We start from the raw sequence: 19,875 nt of genomic DNA on the forward strand, positions 1-19,875 counted from the left end.
AAGAATAGTGTCTCATTCCTTTTCCTTTTTACTGTTGCATTGAGGGCAGTTGCACTCATTTGCTGAGGTTTTTGACTTACAGCCAATTTGTATTGGCTTTGAGAAGATATTTAAAGAGCAGTGTCAGGGCAGACTGGTGACAGACAGCTCAGGACTCTCCCTTTCTTCCCTTTGTCTTTCTGTTATTAGTTCCCTGTGGTCAAAGGAACACAATCTGTACGACTTGAATTATTTTAATTTGTTGAGGTTTGTTTTGTGACCCAAGATATGGTCTGTCTTGCTCAATGTCCCATAGGAGCTTGAAACAGACATGTGTCCTGCTGTTTCATGGAGTATTCTACTACATAGATTATTTAAATTCTGTCACTTCATTTGGTTATTCGAGTCTTCTATATCCGTGCAGATTTTGTGATGAGTAGGCCTCTCAGTTGCTGAGAGGGGGGTTGTTAAAGCACACAATTGTGCTGGTGCATTTGTTGATTTCTCCTTTCAGCTCTATGGATTTGTGCTTTATGTAAGTGGAGGCTCTCTTGCCTGTTATAGATGCATTAGGATTGTGTGTCTTCCTGGTGAATCAATATTTTATAATTATGTCATTCCCCTCTTTGTCTCTAGTAATTTTCTTTTCTCTGAACTTTACTTTTATAATGTTAATGTAGCAATTTCTGGTTTTTTAAAAATTAACATTTGTATGATACATCTTTTTTTCTTTCAAATTACCTGTCATTAAATTTGAAACAGTTTCTTGTTGACAGAACACTGTTGGACCATGCTTTCTTTGTATATTTACTTGCTTGCTTGCTTGCTTATTTACTTGCTGATTTTCTTTCTTCTTCCCTCCGTTTCTTCCTTCCTTCCTTCCTTCCTTCCTTCCTTCCTTCCTTCCATCCATCCATTCATCAGCTCTACCCTACCTTTACCCTCTCAGCCTGCTGTCCCATGGAGAGAATTGGAATGCTGCCTGTTTCTACCAAACAAGAGCTAGAAGAAAGCCCCTCCCCCCTTTTTTGTCTCCCCTGTTTCCTGATCTGGGCTGGGGGTTTCTACAGTGCCTTGTCCAGTATATATGGAAAGTGCTATGGAAACCTGGGAACTCACCACTACGTCATTCCTCAAGATCCAAGGTCTAAGCAGGCTGCCTTCCTTTTCACATTTCAGTTTCCCCAAGCTTGTCTATGCTATCTGGCAATTTCTAGTTATAATAGGGAGGGCCTAGGAGGAATGGGACTACTTTATTTTCATGGGTTTTTTAAAAATTAACTATTATTCTTTTTGATACTCTCAAATTTGGCCAGTGGGATCTTTTTTTAAGTATGTTTTATTGATTATGCTATTACAGTTTTCCCAATTTTTTCTCCTCTTTATCCCACCTCTACCCTGCACACCCCCACCCTCCAGCATCCCCCCTCTTAGTTCATGTCCATGGGTTGTACATATAAGTCCTTCAGCTTCTCCATTTCCTATAACCTCCCCCTGTCTATTTTATGCCTACCAATTATGCTTCTTATTTCCTGTACCTTTCTCCCCCTCCCCCTCCCCCTCTCCACTGAAAACCCTCCATGTGATCTCCATTTCTGTGATTCTGTTTCTGTTCTAGTTGTTCACTTAGTTTTTGTCTTTGTTTTTTAGGTTCAGTTGTTGATAGTTGTGAGTTTGTTGTCATTTTACTATTCATAGTTTTTTATATTCTTCTGTTTCTTAAATAAGTCCATTTACCATTTCATATAATAAGGGCTTGGTGATGATGAACCCCTTTAACTTGATCTTATCTGGGTAGCACTTTATCTGCCCTTCCATTCTAAATGATAACTTTGCTGGATAGAGTAATCTTGGCGTAGGTCCTTGCCTTTCATGAGACCAGTGGATCTTCTACAAATGAATCCCAAAGTCCTTTGAATTGTTTCCATTAGTTTTTGAACATTTTATTATTTTGTGGGACAGCAAGATATTCCAGTTATCTAGCCCTTAACTTGCTGCAAAGATCGAATTAGGCATTTTTTCAAGGCTCACTTTATAGAGACCAGGTATTTAGTATCCATGATATGGGAATTAGATATGTCCATTGTTACTGGGATGTCTCTTGCAGTGGGCAGAGCAAAGAAATAATTATTAAAGATTATTATTTTATACTGATGACTCCCATTCATATCCTACACTGCATGGTTTTTCCTCATCTTACCTCACTCTCTCTTCTCCGACATGAAAAATCTGGTTCCAAAAACATCAATTCAGTACACACTTACTGTAAAAAAAAAAGAAGAAGAAAAGAAAAGACTACTAAACAGTTACTATAAAAACTGCTAAACAGTTCAAGATATCTTTGCAGTAACTTTTCCTCCTAGGATGTATTTCGCTACCTTAGAACAGTCAGGAAACTATGGCCAACATATTCTTTAATTAATTTTTTTATTCTATGTAGTTTAGTTGTCAATGTATACAAAGATGGGTTCTTTATCTTTTAATTTAAATTTACTTTTCAAATATTTAAAATGTATTTTAATTTCTGAATTTGTGAACATGCATTGTTCAAAACTCAAAGCTGTGTAACAAGTTCTATTTATACAAATCCCATCCTCATTCTCAACCAACTGTGTGTATGACCATCTTCATTTGATTCTGGTTTATCCACAGTGTTTGTTTTTGCAGAAATGAGTGTATATGAATAAAGGCATACACACACACCCACACATAGTTCTGTTTCATCCTCTATCTCATGCAAAGGTAGAATACTGTATAATTTCTTTTGTATCTTGCTAACATCACATAGCAATGTCTGGAATCTCAGTGAAATAGTTAATGGACATCTTTGTCATTGATTTTTATGATTTTAGTACATTGATTTTTTGCTTCACTATCGTTTATGTACAACTCGTCTCCAGTACATGGACCTTTTCATTATTTCTAATAATTTGCAATCTAAATTATGCCTTAGTATATATTGTTTCATATTTGAGCTATATATTTAAGATACATTTCTATAAGTGATATTGGTGGGCAAAATGGTAAATATATATACTATTTTACTATCTGTTACAAAGTCCATACTCTGGTTCCTCTTCAGATTGTATAAATCTTTTGCCTTTTACAAAATCCCCCTTATAGGAATTGAACGTTATACATTACCATTTCTTTCCAAGGATAACATTGGCTGATATCTAGTTTTTAATGTACTTAAAGTTATAAATGCCTGTGCTGACAGAGATTTTTAACTTTTGTACATAGTAGCATAACACTAAAAGCAATTACTTTTTATTTATCCAGTAAGTATGTTTTAAAATAATTGAGTGATTTTTCTATTATTGGTTTATTGTTAATGTTGCATAAATGCACATTTATGTACATGTAAATATTAAGTGCTACAATCCAAATGTAGATTGCTGGTTCAAACAGAGTCTCAGTAGTACCTATTATTTGAGTAGTTTAAATTAAAATCCCAAGGATTTATGAACTGATTTTATAATGTTTCTTAAATATTACAGAAGAAACCATATATAACATTGGATATAGTCTTCAAGAGTGCCATTTAAATCTCAGCTTAAAATGTATTTTGAAAAATAATCATCTGAAAAATTTCCCATTAGAGGAGAGTGTTGACTCTATTTCAATCTTCACTGATTTTTTTCTCTTAAATGTGACATTGAAGTGTAATATCTCTTTATATTTTTATTAGGTCGGCAAATGCCCAAGAATGTCATCCTTGGCATTAAGTGCGATAGCTTCCTCATTGAGACTCCTGTCTTCAGTCTTAAGTTGAGTCCCACACGAGGTACCGGATTTCTACCTTCTATTCTGTCATTCTGTATGCTATTACATTTTAGAAAAGATGAAATATGTCTGTGTCTTTATAAATACTTGATAAAAATTAAAGATACAAATTTAACATTTTGAAACAAAGTTTAGTAAGTGGATAGGAAAAACATGGATAGTATAACCTTTATGTATATTTATTATATCTTTGCCATTTTTTATTTCATACTATATAAGTACAACTTGCAAAATAGTTGAATGTCATGCTACATAGTACATAAATGTGTGGGCCAAAGATGATTTTGTAACATTACAAATAACTAGTGTGCTAAAATTACTCATACTTATGAAAACTAATTGCATCTTTGCAAAGCTAATGATTTCCTGAAAAGTTATTATAGGGTGTACATCTGTTTTTACTTATATTAATTATCCATCCCACCTGTATATTGATGAGTATGAAAAAAACTGAAGCATAATAAATAAGTTGCCTAAAAATCAAAAGCCCCCAAAATATGAGTTTGCTTAAAATAATATTTTAAAGTGATATTTTTTAAAGTACAAATATATAATAATAGTTACATATATATGATAAAATACAAATTTGTCTTAACATAACTCATACAAAAATAGTAACTGAAATCAGGAACCACTACTAACATCCCAATATAAATGGGATGTTAGTTTCTTCTATATTTTCTGTAGTCATTTCTGTCGGCACTCTAACTCTCATCAATTCATAACTCCATAATGTAGCTGTTATTATTCTTATTGAATCAAGGAGAAGCATTAACTTACACACAATCAAAACAGTTGTTTAATGGCAAAGCTGAACTTCTTATGTATGACTCGAAGGTGTTTGTTTTGTGTTTCTTTGCAATACATTAAAAGGAGTATGAGCAACACTTCACAAAAGAAGTACAGTTGGCCACAAAATGATGCAAACCATACTCAAGGTCACTAATATTTTAAAAGATGTTGATTTAAATGGTAGCCACCTAAGTGGTTTTTTACCCTCATTTATTCTATACCATACTGTAACACTAGAGAACAAGGTGCTGCTTTACAAATATACATAAGTTTAAAATTAGACCTGGGACCTTAGGAAGGGCAGCCAAGATGCAGTGATTGGGCGTTAGACTTCGGGTCTGAGAGTCTGTGTTCGGATTTTCACTATAATATGGAAAACTGTTCGCTTGAGCTATTTTCTTTACTTTCTAGATCCCATTTTGGACATTACAAAGAATGAAATTCTGTTTTACCTGATAGGATTTTTGTTGAAGAATAAATGCAATTGTGTATGTGAATAAATTTCTAAACTCTAATAGTATATACAATTATGGGTTATTAGTATTATTTGTATAGGTGAAAATAGCAAAACACAAAGATGGATTTGTTTTATAAGAAAAAAGAGCTAGCACTCTGCCAGTACATGCCAGGAAATATATTTCTGAAAAATGAGTAAAGAATAAATAAGTTATTTTGCTTCTGAAACACATTTGTCATCTAGATGAAACAATTATTAGACAAATGATTGTAATGTTCATCAATTCCTGATTGATTAAATAACCCTGTTACCTTGGTGAATACAAGTTTTCTTGAAATGATTTCTTACAGAACAGTATATAACTATTTCTGGTTTTATATTTAGATTTTAAAGTATCCAACTTTGTAGATATATCTTTATTTTTAAAATAAGCCAACTTTGTTATTCGTTTTCACATCCCTAATCCTTAAAATATATTATATTTTATTCAATATTTTCATTTAAAATATCACCAAATTTCAGTTATTCATATGTCACCTTCACAAATTTTGGCATACCTTTGTATCATCTGTATGATAATTTACTTAATAGTATTTTAATGGAAAACAATGTCACTTGCCGTGAGCAATAGAAATGTCCTCTTTGCCAGAGACTATTTAAACATTTTATGAATAGTAATTGATTCAGCCCTCACTATGAGATAGAGTCTATTAACACTCTTATAGTAGAGATGAGTACACTGAGACCTGTAGGCATTAGGTCCAAGGTCACACCCCCATTATATGTTGGAGCTTGGGTTTTAATGCAGAGCATGGGCTCTTGCTCAACTACTTGATACCGTCCTAAATAGAAGACAGCTGTAAAACAGCAACCAATAAATAATGAAATAAAAATTTAAAGTAACTGTTCAAGTTTCACTCAGAAGTATTTGAAGTATCACTGTTGCAAAATAGTTCTCCTGGGAAGCAGGGAGTTTATTAGGGAACATTCTCATGGTCTGCACCACCAGAGGAAGAGAATGAAGCAAGACTGAACAGAGGGAGATGGTGGGGACAAGGGTTTCAGCTACAACATGGCAAGCACTGAAATTGGTTAGCTCTTCACAGTTGCCCCAATTTGGGATGAGGAAGCCAGGATTTTATACCTTCACCCCATCTCCCCAATTGCCCACATCAATTCATCATTAAGTGCAGTCTGCCCTAGAAAGTAGTTTTTTACCTTGGTCAGGTGACTCTCTTCGGTTGAAGGCAGTCCTCACAAACAGCTGATGCCTACATACTGTGTACTGGTGATAATCTCAATAGCTTGGGCATAAAGTCAGGAAGATACATTCCTCTTTTTATTAGAAGCATTGCTGTTTATTTTTTCTGATAATATACTGCTTTTGCCATGTATAATTCACACTCACATTTTTGTGTGCATTATACACGGGATTATTATGCCCGTTATTATATCCATGATATGTAATCATTATACCCATGTATAATGCACATCCTTATTTTTCCCTCAAAATTTTGGGTAAAAAAAGTGTGCATTTTCAAGGCAAAATGCGATACCTTAATAATTTTAAATATGGTGACATGTAGGAGTCAAGGTTCACTTTATTCATTATGTATACCAACTTGTCCTAGCATCTTTTATAGAAAAGGCACCCTTTCTGTCATTGAATTGCAATGAAGACATTGCAACTGGAAAACACTTTTCTTCCAAAGTTAGTGACAGTATGTTTACAAATATGTTTCTGGACTCTCTCTTCAGTTCCAGTTGTCTATTCATCTGTCTTTGCACTAATATCACACTGTCTTAACTATTACAGCTATAAGCAAGTCTGCATATGTGGTAACATAAATCTTTCAAAATTCAAAATGTTCCTGTTCTTCAAGATTTTCTTAGTTATTGTAAATCCTTTGCACTTTTATGAGTTTTAGAATCAGCTAGTTGATTTCCAAACACACAGAGATAAAGAGGCACACATGCATACCGCTGCTAAGACTTTTTTTAATTGTATTGAAACTATACATTGATATGGAAGCAACTAGCATCTTAGAAATATTGAGTTACTGAGCCTTTGTTTTTAAACAATATTTTATGTATTTATTTTTAGAGGGGAAGGGAGGGAGACAGACAGGGAGAGAAACATCAATATGTGGTTGCCTCTCACACACCCCCAACTGAGTACCTGGCCCGCAACCCAGGCATGTGTCCTGACTGGGAATCGAACCAGCAACCCTTTAGTTCACAGGCAGGCATGCAATCCACTGAGCCACACCAGCCAGGGCTATTGAGCTTTTCAATCTAAGAACATGGTACCTTTTTCCATTTATCCAAATGGCTATCTTTCTTCAAGATTTATTTTCAAGCTCGTCTATCCCCACTGATTTGATATTATCAACATTGTCATAGACCACACTGCCATATGTACTTGGATTATTTCTGGGTTGTCTCTATTATTCTACTAGATCTGTCTTTAAGACTAAAACTTCACTGTTTTCATTAGAGAGGTTTTATAATGTACTTTAATATGTATTGATGATAGCTCTCTCACATTACTTTCTTCTCAGAATTTTACTGGCTGTTCTTACCTCTTTGTTTATCTACATGAACTTTATAATAAATTGACTACCTCTGGAAAAAATGATAAATTATTTATTATGATTTTTAAATTTATATTATAACTAAGTTATAATTTATATATAAATGTAACTAAATTGTAATTTATATATGCTTTAACTAAATTATAATTTATATATTATAACTGTTATGATTTAAATAATAACAATTATAACTGTATATGTCAGAAGAAATGACATTTGTGTGATAACTAAAACTTTATCAGTATTCATTTTATGTATTTTCATTAGTTCCTCAACTTTGTCTCTTCAGAAATGTTTTAATTTTATTTTTTAGTATTTTTTACATGTGTTTTAATGGACAAAGTGTGCTCAAAACCATTTTAGGTCACCTTTTAAAAACAGTGAAAATATTAACAATATATCATTCTTTTTGTGATGTTACAGTGACAGAAAATACATAATTTGTTGTTACATAATATAAGCTATTTTATGATTACTCATATTTAAATTTTATTACTGATTTTAATTACAATAGCTCACTATTATATTTTCTCTTACTACTTCCTAAAATAAATAAAGGTTTTGCTTAAAATGATACCAGTTTTCTGTTCTGAAGAAGAGAAATCATTTTCATGAGAACTATTAATATATTTTAAAATATTTTTATATAATGACTCTTATATTAATTTAGTACTCTTGATATTCCATGATGCAATGGTAAAGACTTAGCACACTTTTCAAAACATTTTACACAATGTTAATTTCTGTAAGGGCTAATTAAATTTTCCCTTTAATTTAAAAGAGAAGTTTTAGAGCCTTAATTTAGGTTGTTGTCATTGGAGTAATCACAATATTAGGAAATCCTTGTCTGGTTAGATAAAAATTCCTGGCAGAAAAGCAGATAGGGGAGATATATTTGACCATATTGCTCTATTCCTCTTCAATTAATTTTTTTTCTTTAAAATATCAAGTTTTTATTTTCCACATAATTTTATACATATAATTAAAACTAACTAGGTATAATTTTAATTAGTGTCATTTTTCATGTAAATTTTAGAGATGTCAGTATTCTATCGTAGCTTTAAATATAGAGCTATAGAGAGATGGAGAGATAAATGCTAGGTATTATCCTCCTTTTTGCTTTGAAAATGAATGTCTGTTGCCAACATGAGGCTTTTCAATTGGCTAAGACAGCTTTGGAGTTCTAGGAAGCAGAACTTGCAGATCTAACATTGCCATGTGCATTTGACTTTTTGTAAATTGTATTTTCATAACTTTTTCTCATTTTAAATATTACATTATTACATTTGCCATTAATTTGTAAAACTTGTTTATATTATCCAACTCTTCCTAGGAAGATATGCTTATTGCCTTTGAAGTTATTATCTGCCAGTTCTGATTCACTAAGACAATGTTCTAATCCAGGATTAATCCAGATAATAAATGCAAAGCCAAAATTCTTTTTCAAAGTATTTTATACATGTAGAAGGATATACAAATGTGTAGGATAATAATTTTGCTTTAGTTGTTGCTACTGCTTTCATTATTAATATTAATGTCATTCTAATATTTGAATCTTTTCTACAATCAATAGAAATTACATACTCAAAGAATGTATATTCTAGAATTTAATAGCTTTAAAGGCAATAACCATGTTTGCCTAGAAAGAGTTGTCTATATTCACTGTCTCTACTATTTTGTCTCTATTCTCAACTGTCTAACTCACATCAGTGAAGGTTTAATCCTGACAACTCAACGGAAATTGCTTTTGTCAAGAAAATCATAACTCATGTGTTGCAATATCTGTAGGTCAATGCTATGTCCTTATTTTACTTTATTTCTCAGTAGCATTTAACATAGTTGACTTTTCTCTTCTTGAACTTCTGTATTTACTTGTCTTTTGGTTTTCCTTTTATGTCATTGTCCAGGCCTTCTAAGTCTTCTATTTTTTTTTACATGAAAGAATTAATGAATATGTATGTTTACTTATTTGCTATTTGTCGAGGCAACATTGGTTAATAGGGTCACATAGGGTTTCAATCATACATTTCTATGATACATGATCTGTATGTTGTGTTGTGTGCCCACCACCCAAAGTGAGATCACCTTCTATCACCATATATTTGGCCCCCTTTACCCTTTGCTATCCTCCCACCCCCTTCGCTCTGGTCACCACTGTACTGTTTGTCTGTCTGTGTCTGTGAGTTTCAGTTTTGTATCCCACATATGAGTGGAATCATGTGGTTCTTAGCTTCTTCTGACTGACTTATTTCACTTACATATCTGCTATCAGAACTCTAGATGTTGGCATAATTTAGTATTCAGCCTTGCCTCTTCTCCAGTTATACTGTCTTCCTGGTCATTTCTTTCAGGCTGTGGATACCATTTACATACCATGACCTCTTAATTTATATCGGTAACTCCATGCTTTCTCCTGAGTTTTAACTTCATATTTTCTTCTCCAAATAGTTATCTAGTGGGTATATTTTACTAAATATTACTCTTGATATACATGTCCCCTCACCCTTATGCTAATTTTTTCCTCAAAGATTTCTCCATCTCACTTGATGGCACCATTATTTATCTAGTTTATGTTGCTGAAAAACTGGGAGTTGTACTTGATTCATTTTTTTTCTCATTACAAATTTCCAGCCCATCAATAAATACTGATAGCAAAGCCATAAAATATATATCCTATTTCTGACCACTTTTTACCAGCTCCCTGACTTTCACCCTAGTCTATACCACCTGGAGTACAGTAATAGCTTCCTTTATTTCAATTTGAACCTACACTCTAATATCTACAAAGAAGACAGAGTGACCTTTTGTAAAACACCAATTGGGCTATATCACTGGGCTGTTTAAAAGCTCCTTATGTTTTCCAGCTTGTCTCTGGGAAGTGAGAACAGAAAGGCCCCACACGATCTATCTGATGCATGCATTTTTTTCTGACTTCACCTTCTGTAATCTCTCCTACCCTTCACAGAGCTGCTACATTAACATTCTGAGGCAATTCCCATTTAAGCCTTTATATTGTTCACCCTTCTGCTTGGAACACTTGCATCCTCACTTTTTTTTTTAAAGATTTTATTTATTTATTTTTAGAGAGGGAAGGGAGGGCAAAAGAGAGAGAGAAACGTCAATGTGCGGTTGCTGGGGGCTCTGGCCTGTAATCCAGGCATGTGCCCTGACTGGGAATCGAACTTGCAATGCCTGGTTCACAGCCCACGCTCAATCCACTGAGCTACGCCAGCCAGGGCTGCATCCCCACTTCTTGTTTAACTTCCTCTAAATTGTTTAAGTGTACATAAAATGCCACCTCTTTAGAGAAGTTTTCCTGAAAACAGTCTCCACTAATTCTCTCTCCCTAAATCATTAACTTAAAACTTACTATATATTTTCCTGTTTATTTCTTTTTTTTCCTTTTTTCCACTAGAACTCGAGATCCACGATACAGGGGATATTTGCTGTCTTATTTCATACACTATCCCCAGCAACTAGAACAGTTTCTTGCTCAATTCATTCAGTTACTTTTTACTGGGAACCAAATGCTAAGATCCTGTTCTGATTTCTGTAGATACAGCATGAAGCCCAACAGACAAAAATCTCTTCCTTGCTGGGATATACATGCTAGTGGAAAGTAACAGGCAGTAATCAAATAGGATGGGAGAGAAAATGGGCAAGGGAGGAGGATAAGAAAAGTTGTGGTGTTGGTGGTGAAGTTTTGAACAGGAGCTAGAAAAGTCCTTACTGAAGGGACCAATGTGAATAATGAATTAGCCTGCAGAAATGGCTATAGTAATAAATTGCTGATAGAGTCTTATCTGGGTCTCTGCCATGCATGTCTTGTGTAAAACCAGAGACTGTTTAGAAAATTTATGTATCACAAAAATTGGAAGAGAAAGCTAATGTGCTATATGCCAAATGGATATTTAATTTCAGTATTCTATAATGTTTGACTGAGGTTTTCAAGACAAAGTATTAAGGAAATAATGGAATGGCTGGCATGTGAGTTCAAAACAGCCAAGTGTAAATTGAATATGGTGGTGTGCAGCTTGGGAGCACATTTTGGGTTTTGGCTGACTTCCTCCCTCTCTCTCTCTCTCTCTCTCTCTCTCTCTCTCTCTCTCTCTTTTAAAATTTTGATAATACATTTGTTAAAGTGAGGGAACGTGATATAAGGAAGGGCCTAGGATAGAAGAAGCAACAGGAGAGAGCCTAGGCGGAGCTGCTTTGGCTCTATAGAAACATTATGGGAAAGAAGTGAGCCAGGGCAGGGCTGCTGTGAGTTCACTGGAAAGTCAGAGAAAGGGGCCCTTGGAGACAGGGCCAGGGGGTTAGCCCAGGATGAGCTGCTGCTGCCCACTCCTCCCCTGCTTGCAAGTCTCGTGGGGACCCTTAGAGTTTAGGAGAAATAAATTTCACTTGAAAAGGAGATCTGAGTGGGCGTACTAGAAGGAGGGAACTCAGGCTGACTTTCTTCTGATAGCATACTTTCTAATAAGATGATCTAAAGATCTAAAGTAAATTTGACCCATAAGGGTAAAAATGTCTTTTCTCAGGTTTAAGAATATAGTTGCTCCAAACTACTGTGCACTAATTAGATCAGACCTGGATAGTTTGGGTCAATTACCATAATATAAAGATACTGGAAAATAGAGTACTTCTTTGCATGGATATTGGCTGATGAAGGATCTTTTGTTATAACTCAGGAAATGGCTAGTGTATGCCTGATAAATAGCTAGACAATTCTACTTGTAGCCAAAACTTCCAACTAGACTTACTGACTAAATTTACACTGGTGCTGCAGTAACTATACATAATTATAGTTGTTAGGAAAGACTGAAATAGAAAATTCAAAAAATCTTACATTAAGGATAAGGTTATAATCTAGGCAGAAATGATGATGACCCAATGGGCGGGTAGTCCATGGAGGCAGGAATTCAAGAATAGCATTTGGAGATCTGGGAAATCATTTATTATGGCTGAAATATAACACAAGGCGGCCCTTACTGGTTTGGGATCAACTACTGAAGTACTCAGCCAGCATAGATCTTAAGACAGAAAAGATCTTAAATCCTTGGGAGTCTAGATAACTAGCAGGCCATTGATGAATATAAAGAACTGTGTCTAATGTCTGAAGGAATAATATTGAGCATGGAAAAGGGGTTTCTCCAAGTGTGGAAGACAGAGGTTAGTTTTCTGTGTTGCTCCTCAGAGCAGAACTTCAACTAGAGACCAGTAGTTCTAGGTAGTAGAATTAAGGACTAAAACAAGGAAGACCTCTCTAATTTTGTTTCACAAGGAAATTGAGTGCTGTAAGAAATAAGAACTTCTCATTAGATGATGCGTCCATGTAGTTGCTGAGGGGCCATCTCTAAAAGACCTTTTTGGAATAAGTTCCTGCATTCACTGGGAGGTTACACATCAGGACTATTAAGTTAGAACTGAAAGATGCTGTCATTCTATGATTAGGCTAATGGCATTAATAGAAACAGGTCTATATAGGTTCATTTGCTTTTAGAACAAGTATTCTAATATTTATGTCTGTTTAAAATATTTTCTCTTTCCTTAAAAATGGAACCTTTTTTTCCCTTAGGTTCTAGAAAAGACATAAGCAAGAATAATATATACTAAAATTGCTCAGATAGTAAAATGAAAGACAAATTACATACTTCTCTACTAGTTTTGGAATCAAATGACATGTGAGCTAGAAAGTGAAATTTTGTTTTGTAAAGTGGAATACACTCTTTGAATTTTTATTGTTTTGATATTTTTACTATGCTGGGCTAAACATAATATTTTGGGAGAAACAATAAAACATGCTTCAAATTGAATGTTTATCCACGTGCATAAGATACAGAAGAAATCTGGGCAAAAGTACTGAAGATCTCTGGAACAAAAACCACTGATATGGAACTGCATAAAATGTCTTAGCTGCTCTCTGCAAGAGCCTTAAAGAGACAGACACTGCAGAGAAGTTTGGAGAGATAGTAAAGGTGATGACAGCTTTATCACATTTGGGTCACTTTTGAGAAACTTAATGCAATTTTGTAGTCATCACATTTTTGTCTTAGTTCTTAGACTCTGATAAGTGAAAATACATTCTAGCCCTGATTGGTGCAGCTCAGTTGGTTTGGAGTTGTCCCCCAAAATGAAAGGTCGCTGGTTCAATTCCTGGTCAGAGTACAAGCCGGGGTTGTGGGTTTGGTCCCCCATTGGGAAGCATAAGAGAGGCAATAGATTGATGTTTCCCTCTCACATTGATGTTTCTGTCCCTCTCTTTCTCCCTTGTTCCCCCTCTCTCTAAAAATAAATTTAAAAAGAAAAAAGAAAATACATTCTAAGCCATGTGTTATGACCTATTTGGTACATTTAGGCTACAAAAATATTAAATGTATCATTATGTTAGTTTTTGTATGAAAAAATATCAGACTCCATTTCTAAGGTAGATACTACATTCAGTCAATGAAGTTAATTAAAATTTCCTATCTCTTCAAAACTTTATTTAATTTAAAGAAAAAAAAAGAAATCCAGAAATAACAAAGTATGTTAGCTAAGAAGAATTTAAAATGAAAATCAATATGGATTTGTCCGATGTAATCAGACCTCTCTCTATGTGATATGTCAAAAATCCAATTACGCCTGAATTGAAATTATCTTTTCTTCTTCTTTCAGCTGACATCCCTTTGCATATTTAAGTCTAAAAGTAAGATTAAACAGATATAAATGCTTGGTCTCCATGAGTAGGAAATAAATACACAACTGAAATTCTCTCCTGTGAAAAGCACTATGGGCAAGTCATAATGAAATCTTACAGAAGGATTAGAATGTATATTTTTTTGGTTATCTCATAAAATGGATATGATGAATGCATTTTATGAAAATATCCATTCTAGGATTTTCCTCTTTTGACTAAGCACAGCCACTCATTCCCTTTTGCCACTTGTGTTCTTCCTGAATTCTGGTAGCTATAATGGGTTTCCTTTCTTATAGCACTTGGGCACATAATGGCATCTCCCTGACCCTTTGATAAGAGCTGAAGAAGCCATCACTGAGTAATATTCATCTACTTACCATATGTAAATGGGGCTGTGATCTTTATCACAACTTCCCTCAAGAAGAACACTGATAGGAAGAAGAAGGTAAATGGTGAGGCATTTCTGTTAGGGACAAGCACTCAATTCCTAAGTGCATTTGCAAACTCTACATTTGACATTATTTTGTTATGTTAGAGGGCTGAGAGTTGAGAATGCTAATAAACTCATGCATAGCAAAGTATATGCATAAGCTTAGGTAGTTAGGGAGTGTTTTAATTGGTAGATTGTTTTCAAGCTATTAGCAGATTCATATGTGTAATGTATTTTTGCTAAGTTATTTATTCTTGCCCACCTCCGAGACCTTACCCCCAAAGACAGTGAGAGTGTGTGATCTGAACCCCTGCAATTTATCTCTCTTCCAAGTGGTGGTGCATGATTATGCATTCATGCCACTTTATATCTATTACCATATGAACACCACTTCTTCTGGGTTATTCCTCATTCTCCGCATTCATATCCCCAAGGGCAGTATGCTTCCACTTCTTTTTTAATCCTTACCCAAGGAGAGAGGGGAAGAGAGAAGGAGAGAGAGAGAGAGAGAGAGAGAGAGAGAGAGAGAGAAACTGATATGAAAGACAAACATTCATCGGTTGCCTCTCACATGCACTGCAACTGGGGACTGAACCTGCAACCAAGGCATTTGCCCTGAGTGGGAATTGAACCCACCACCTTACAGTCTACAGGACAATGCTGCAACCAACTGAGTGACCCTGCCAGGGCAATCACTATTTTTTTTTTACCACAACTCTAATCTCTTTCCAAATCCTAAGACTTTATCACACTGTCTTCTAGAATGCATGATCTGTCATAAGGAAAATACCCTCTATTCCCCAAACCAAATTATCTAAATGTTTTTGTTACTTTCTTGAACCCTGACTCTTCCCTGAGAAGACAGTGCTCCCTACAATTAGAAAAATCCTCATCACTTTACTGTTATTCATAGTGGTATTAAATATCCTAATCAATTTATTTATATTCCTAGATTCTTGCATGTTTATGTTTTGTAACATTTTTATCATCCCAAAAGAAATTACAGAACTGAGATAATCATAATATATAAATGGAAAGAAGGTCTATGTTGGATTGTATGTAAATATTAGAAACAATTAATACTTGAGAAAATATTTTTAAAATACTTTCATTTACTATACTTCTTACTTTGCCAAGATAGCATACTTTTCTTCCTTCCCACCATACTAGCCAAACATCAATATAATAACCACATATCCCTCACCCCCATATATTCAGCTGGGCTAAGTAGATAGTTAACTTCCTACCCTATGCCACCCCACCCTCATGTCTCATGAACAGTACACTCTAATTTCCTTTTCCTCTCCTGTCTGTGTCTGTGGTGTTGATGGGGCCATGCAGCAAACCAACAACCTACCATGGCCTCCACTGACATAGGCTGCCCTCCAGTTCCCTGCCAGAATAGTGTTGATGGGGCTGACTGGGACATTTATCTTTCATTTCTTTCCTGGCAGAAGCAGGCAGAGCTCCAGGTACCCCACCAAGGTAGTATCAACAGGATTATCACAAGCTGAGAATCCATCCCCACCCAGCAATAATGAAACTTAAAGAGATGGTGCTTGGAGGTCTAGTCACCTCTAAGTGCACCTGTTGTTGAGTGAGATGGAGCAAATTGCTGCAAGTTGGGCTAGTAAACAGTCTACTCTTCTTCCCACTTTTGGTGTTAGCAAAGTCCAATAGGATGTAATGCAGGGTCGGTACACACTCCTACTCTAGCCCAGTCCCTGGAGCCTGTGGGATCCAGTGGGGATCACAATTTACACCCCTATTGAGCATCAAAAAGATCAAATGAAGTGACGTGAGAAAGGGGAACTGAGCTTCCAGTGACACCTAGCATCAATAAGGCAGAATGAAGGCATGAGAGATGGAGCCTATTAGCACTGTGCTTCCTCCTATCTCTTTTTGGTCTCTTCTCTTGTGCCCCTCAGGGGGCAAAACTTTTACTCCACCCTTCTACAATAAGGCAATGCAATCAATAGCCTATATTCTACTTCAACAAATTATTTTTAATTCTCACAAAACAAAAGAAAAAATAGAGAATCTGAGAAAATGTAAGTTAAATAAAGAATCACCTGGAAATTATAGAACTGATAAAATATAGTAAATTTAAATAAATATCTCACTGGATGGGATCAAGAATAGAATAGAGATGATGGAGAACAGAATCAGTGAAAGTCAGAAGAGATCAATATAATTTATACAATTTGAACAACAGAGAAAACAAATTTAAAAAGGGAAAGAAAAGAACAGAGTTTCAGGAACCTGTAGGAAAATAAAAGAAATAACAGTCATCTCATCAGAAACCCATAGGGAAAAGAGAGTGTGGGACTGAAACATTAGCCAAAGGTATAATAATTGAGAATTTACCAAAGAGATTAAACCTGCCTCTAGTTTGAAGAGCCTGAGTAAACACCAAATATTTTAAAGCAAAAGAAATCTATGGCAAGATATATCATAACTAAACATCTGAAAACTAAAGACAAAGAAATTTTGAAAGCAAGGTAGAGAAAAACAATGCTTATAGGGAAACATCAATTAACATAATAAGAAATTTCTCACCTGGAACCATGGAGGCCAGAAGGAAATGGTACATATTTGTCAAGTACTGTAAGAATAGTAAACTGTAAGTTCAGTATTCCAAGAATAGATCCTTCATGAATAAAGGGAAAATGTAGACATACTTGGACATGAGAATAGAAAACTTGTTATAAGCAAACCAGCACTTACAGAATGGCTAAAGGATTTTCTCTAAGTAGATAGAAAATATAAGAAGGATTAAAACTTCAGAAAGTGAAGAACATTAGATAGAATGGATAAAATAAATATTAATATAGTAATAATAGACTATCCTACTTCTTTTGAGTTCCTTAAATCATATTTGCTGAGTGAAATAAAAATTATAACACTCTTATACAGAGTCTGTATAGTTATATCTATCTACCTATTAACATATATAGAGAAGAAAGTCTTAAGATAATTATATATAGATTATGTATATCTGGGGCCTTGCTGACAAGGATGAAAATGCTTCCCTCAGAGTTAGCTAGTTCCCACAGATAGTAAATTACTCAGATGTAATTTACTTTCATATTCAAACTGAGTGATCCAGAGCCCATACTTCCAACACCTCTTCTATTAGGCTTTTACATTCCAGGCTAATGTTCTCCTATACTTAATATCTCACGATCAGGAATCCCACACCCCAAAGTCCACTGAAATTATTCAAACTAGCCAGTCCTAAACCTGCTTAGCCTACATTACTCATTCTTTCCCATGAAAACCACAGTAAGGACTCCTGCCCATTCCCCCAGCCCATGACCACCTCTGGTGTTTTTCCTGTGGCTCTGCATGGCATGCTATGCTTCCCATTTCTTGACATATGTGAGTATGAAAATTTTTTCTTCCCTGACAGTCATTTCTGTGTCTGAATGTCCTATCATATCTGATTAAAATATTTTAAAACATAAGATATATATACTTCATTCAAGGTAATTAAACATTATTCCTGTGGACAGCAACATGATATATGTGTGTATGTGTGTGTGTATGTGTATGACTATATATACATATATATAGTCACCATTTAAAAGAACTAGGAAAATTACATGAAGTGATATACACAGAAACACTGTAAAAATGGTTAGAATCCTAAAATATGTTCAAGTAACCCAAGGGAATATCACTACAGATAACAAAAAACATTAGAAAAATGATGTGGACACGTTCAGCAGCTTCCGAGAAATGGGTCCATTTCTAGAAAACTCCAAACTACCAAAATTCATTAACACCAGTCCTTCTCAAATTCCTACAAGAAAAGTGGAAGGAACACTTTCCACCTTATTCTATGAGACCAGCATTAATAGCTTATACAAAACCCAAAAAACAACAATAAAAGTACAGGCTAATACTGTTCATGAAATTAGAGACAAAAATCTTCAAAAAATATCAATAAATTGAATCTATGACTATATAACAAAATATATACCCATGACCAAATGTTGTTTATTCCAGAGCAAAGACTGGTTTGATATTTGAAATTCCATTAATATAATCCATCCTGTTCAAAAGAATTGAAGAAAAAATCACAAGGCAATCAACATAGAAGAAAACATTAGAATAAACCCAATATTGTTTTGTCTAAAATTTTTTACAACCAAGGAATAAAAGGGAACCCCCTCAACCTGCTAAAAAGCTTACATGATAAAACTACAGCTAATATCACATTTAATTATGAAACATTAAATACTTTCTCTCTAAAATAGGCAGCAACAAAAGTATGCCCACACTCCCCACTTACTTCATGTACCATTGGAAGTCAAGCAAAGGAAACAAAAGGCAAATAGAAAGGAAAGGAAGAAATAAACTGTCCCTATTTTTATATCACCTGACATACCAGAAAATCCCAAAGAATCTACCACAAAAATCTTGTAGAGATAGTAAGTGAGTTCAGCAAGGTCATGGGAAACAAGAACAACACAAACAAAAAACTCAATCATATTTATATATAATAGCAATGAAAATGTGGAAACTAAAAACATAAAGCCATTCACAATCTCTCCAAATAAAAGAAGTTCTTAGAAGTAAATCTAACAAACCATGTATAGGACTTGTGTGCTGAAAATGACAAAATCAAACATAAATAAAGAGACAGATATGCTATATAGATGAACTGGAAAACAATATAGCAATGCTGTCAGTTTTATCCAAATTAATCTATAGATTGAATGCAATTCCTACCAAGATGTTAACAACTTATGCAGAAAATTGCTCAGTGTAGGGCTAAACAAATAGTTTTTAGATTTCTCCAATAGCAAATTCCCTGAGGAGAAATTAATAAATTGGACATCATCAAACAAATATTTTTTCCATATAAAAGCCCAAGACAAAATAATGAAATAGAAAGCTATAAACTAGAAGAAAATATTTACAAACCATATATGTGACAAAGCGTTAGTATCTGGAATATATAAAAATACTAAAAATTCACTAATAAAAATATAATTAACTTAGAAAGTTGATAAAGAATGTGAGCAAGCATTTCACTGAAAAGAATATACTGATAGCACATGAAAAGGTGTTCAACGACATTAGTCTTCAGGGAAATGTAAAATAAAACCACAGTGAGATTTCACTGCAAACCTATCAGAATGGCTAAAAT

The 19,875-nt window shown here is 34.5% G+C and overlaps 1 protein-coding gene across 1 annotated transcript in view; it reads left to right on the top strand.

The window, feature by feature from the left end:
* CFAP47 (cilia and flagella associated protein 47) overlaps nucleotides 1-19,875 on the top strand; it is a 342,408-nt gene that overhangs the window by 284,609 nt on the left and 37,924 nt on the right. The window contains exon 57 of the mRNA XM_028523447.1: nucleotides 3,671-3,766. Within this exon, the coding sequence (XP_028379248.1) occupies nucleotides 3,671-3,766 (96 nt within the window). The remainder of the gene's footprint in view (nucleotides 1-3,670; nucleotides 3,767-19,875) is intronic.

The sequence above is a fragment of the Phyllostomus discolor genome, chromosome X (assembly GCF_004126475.2).
Source record: "Phyllostomus discolor isolate MPI-MPIP mPhyDis1 chromosome X, mPhyDis1.pri.v3, whole genome shotgun sequence".
Classification (NCBI taxonomy): Eukaryota; Metazoa; Chordata; class Mammalia; order Chiroptera; family Phyllostomidae; genus Phyllostomus; species Phyllostomus discolor.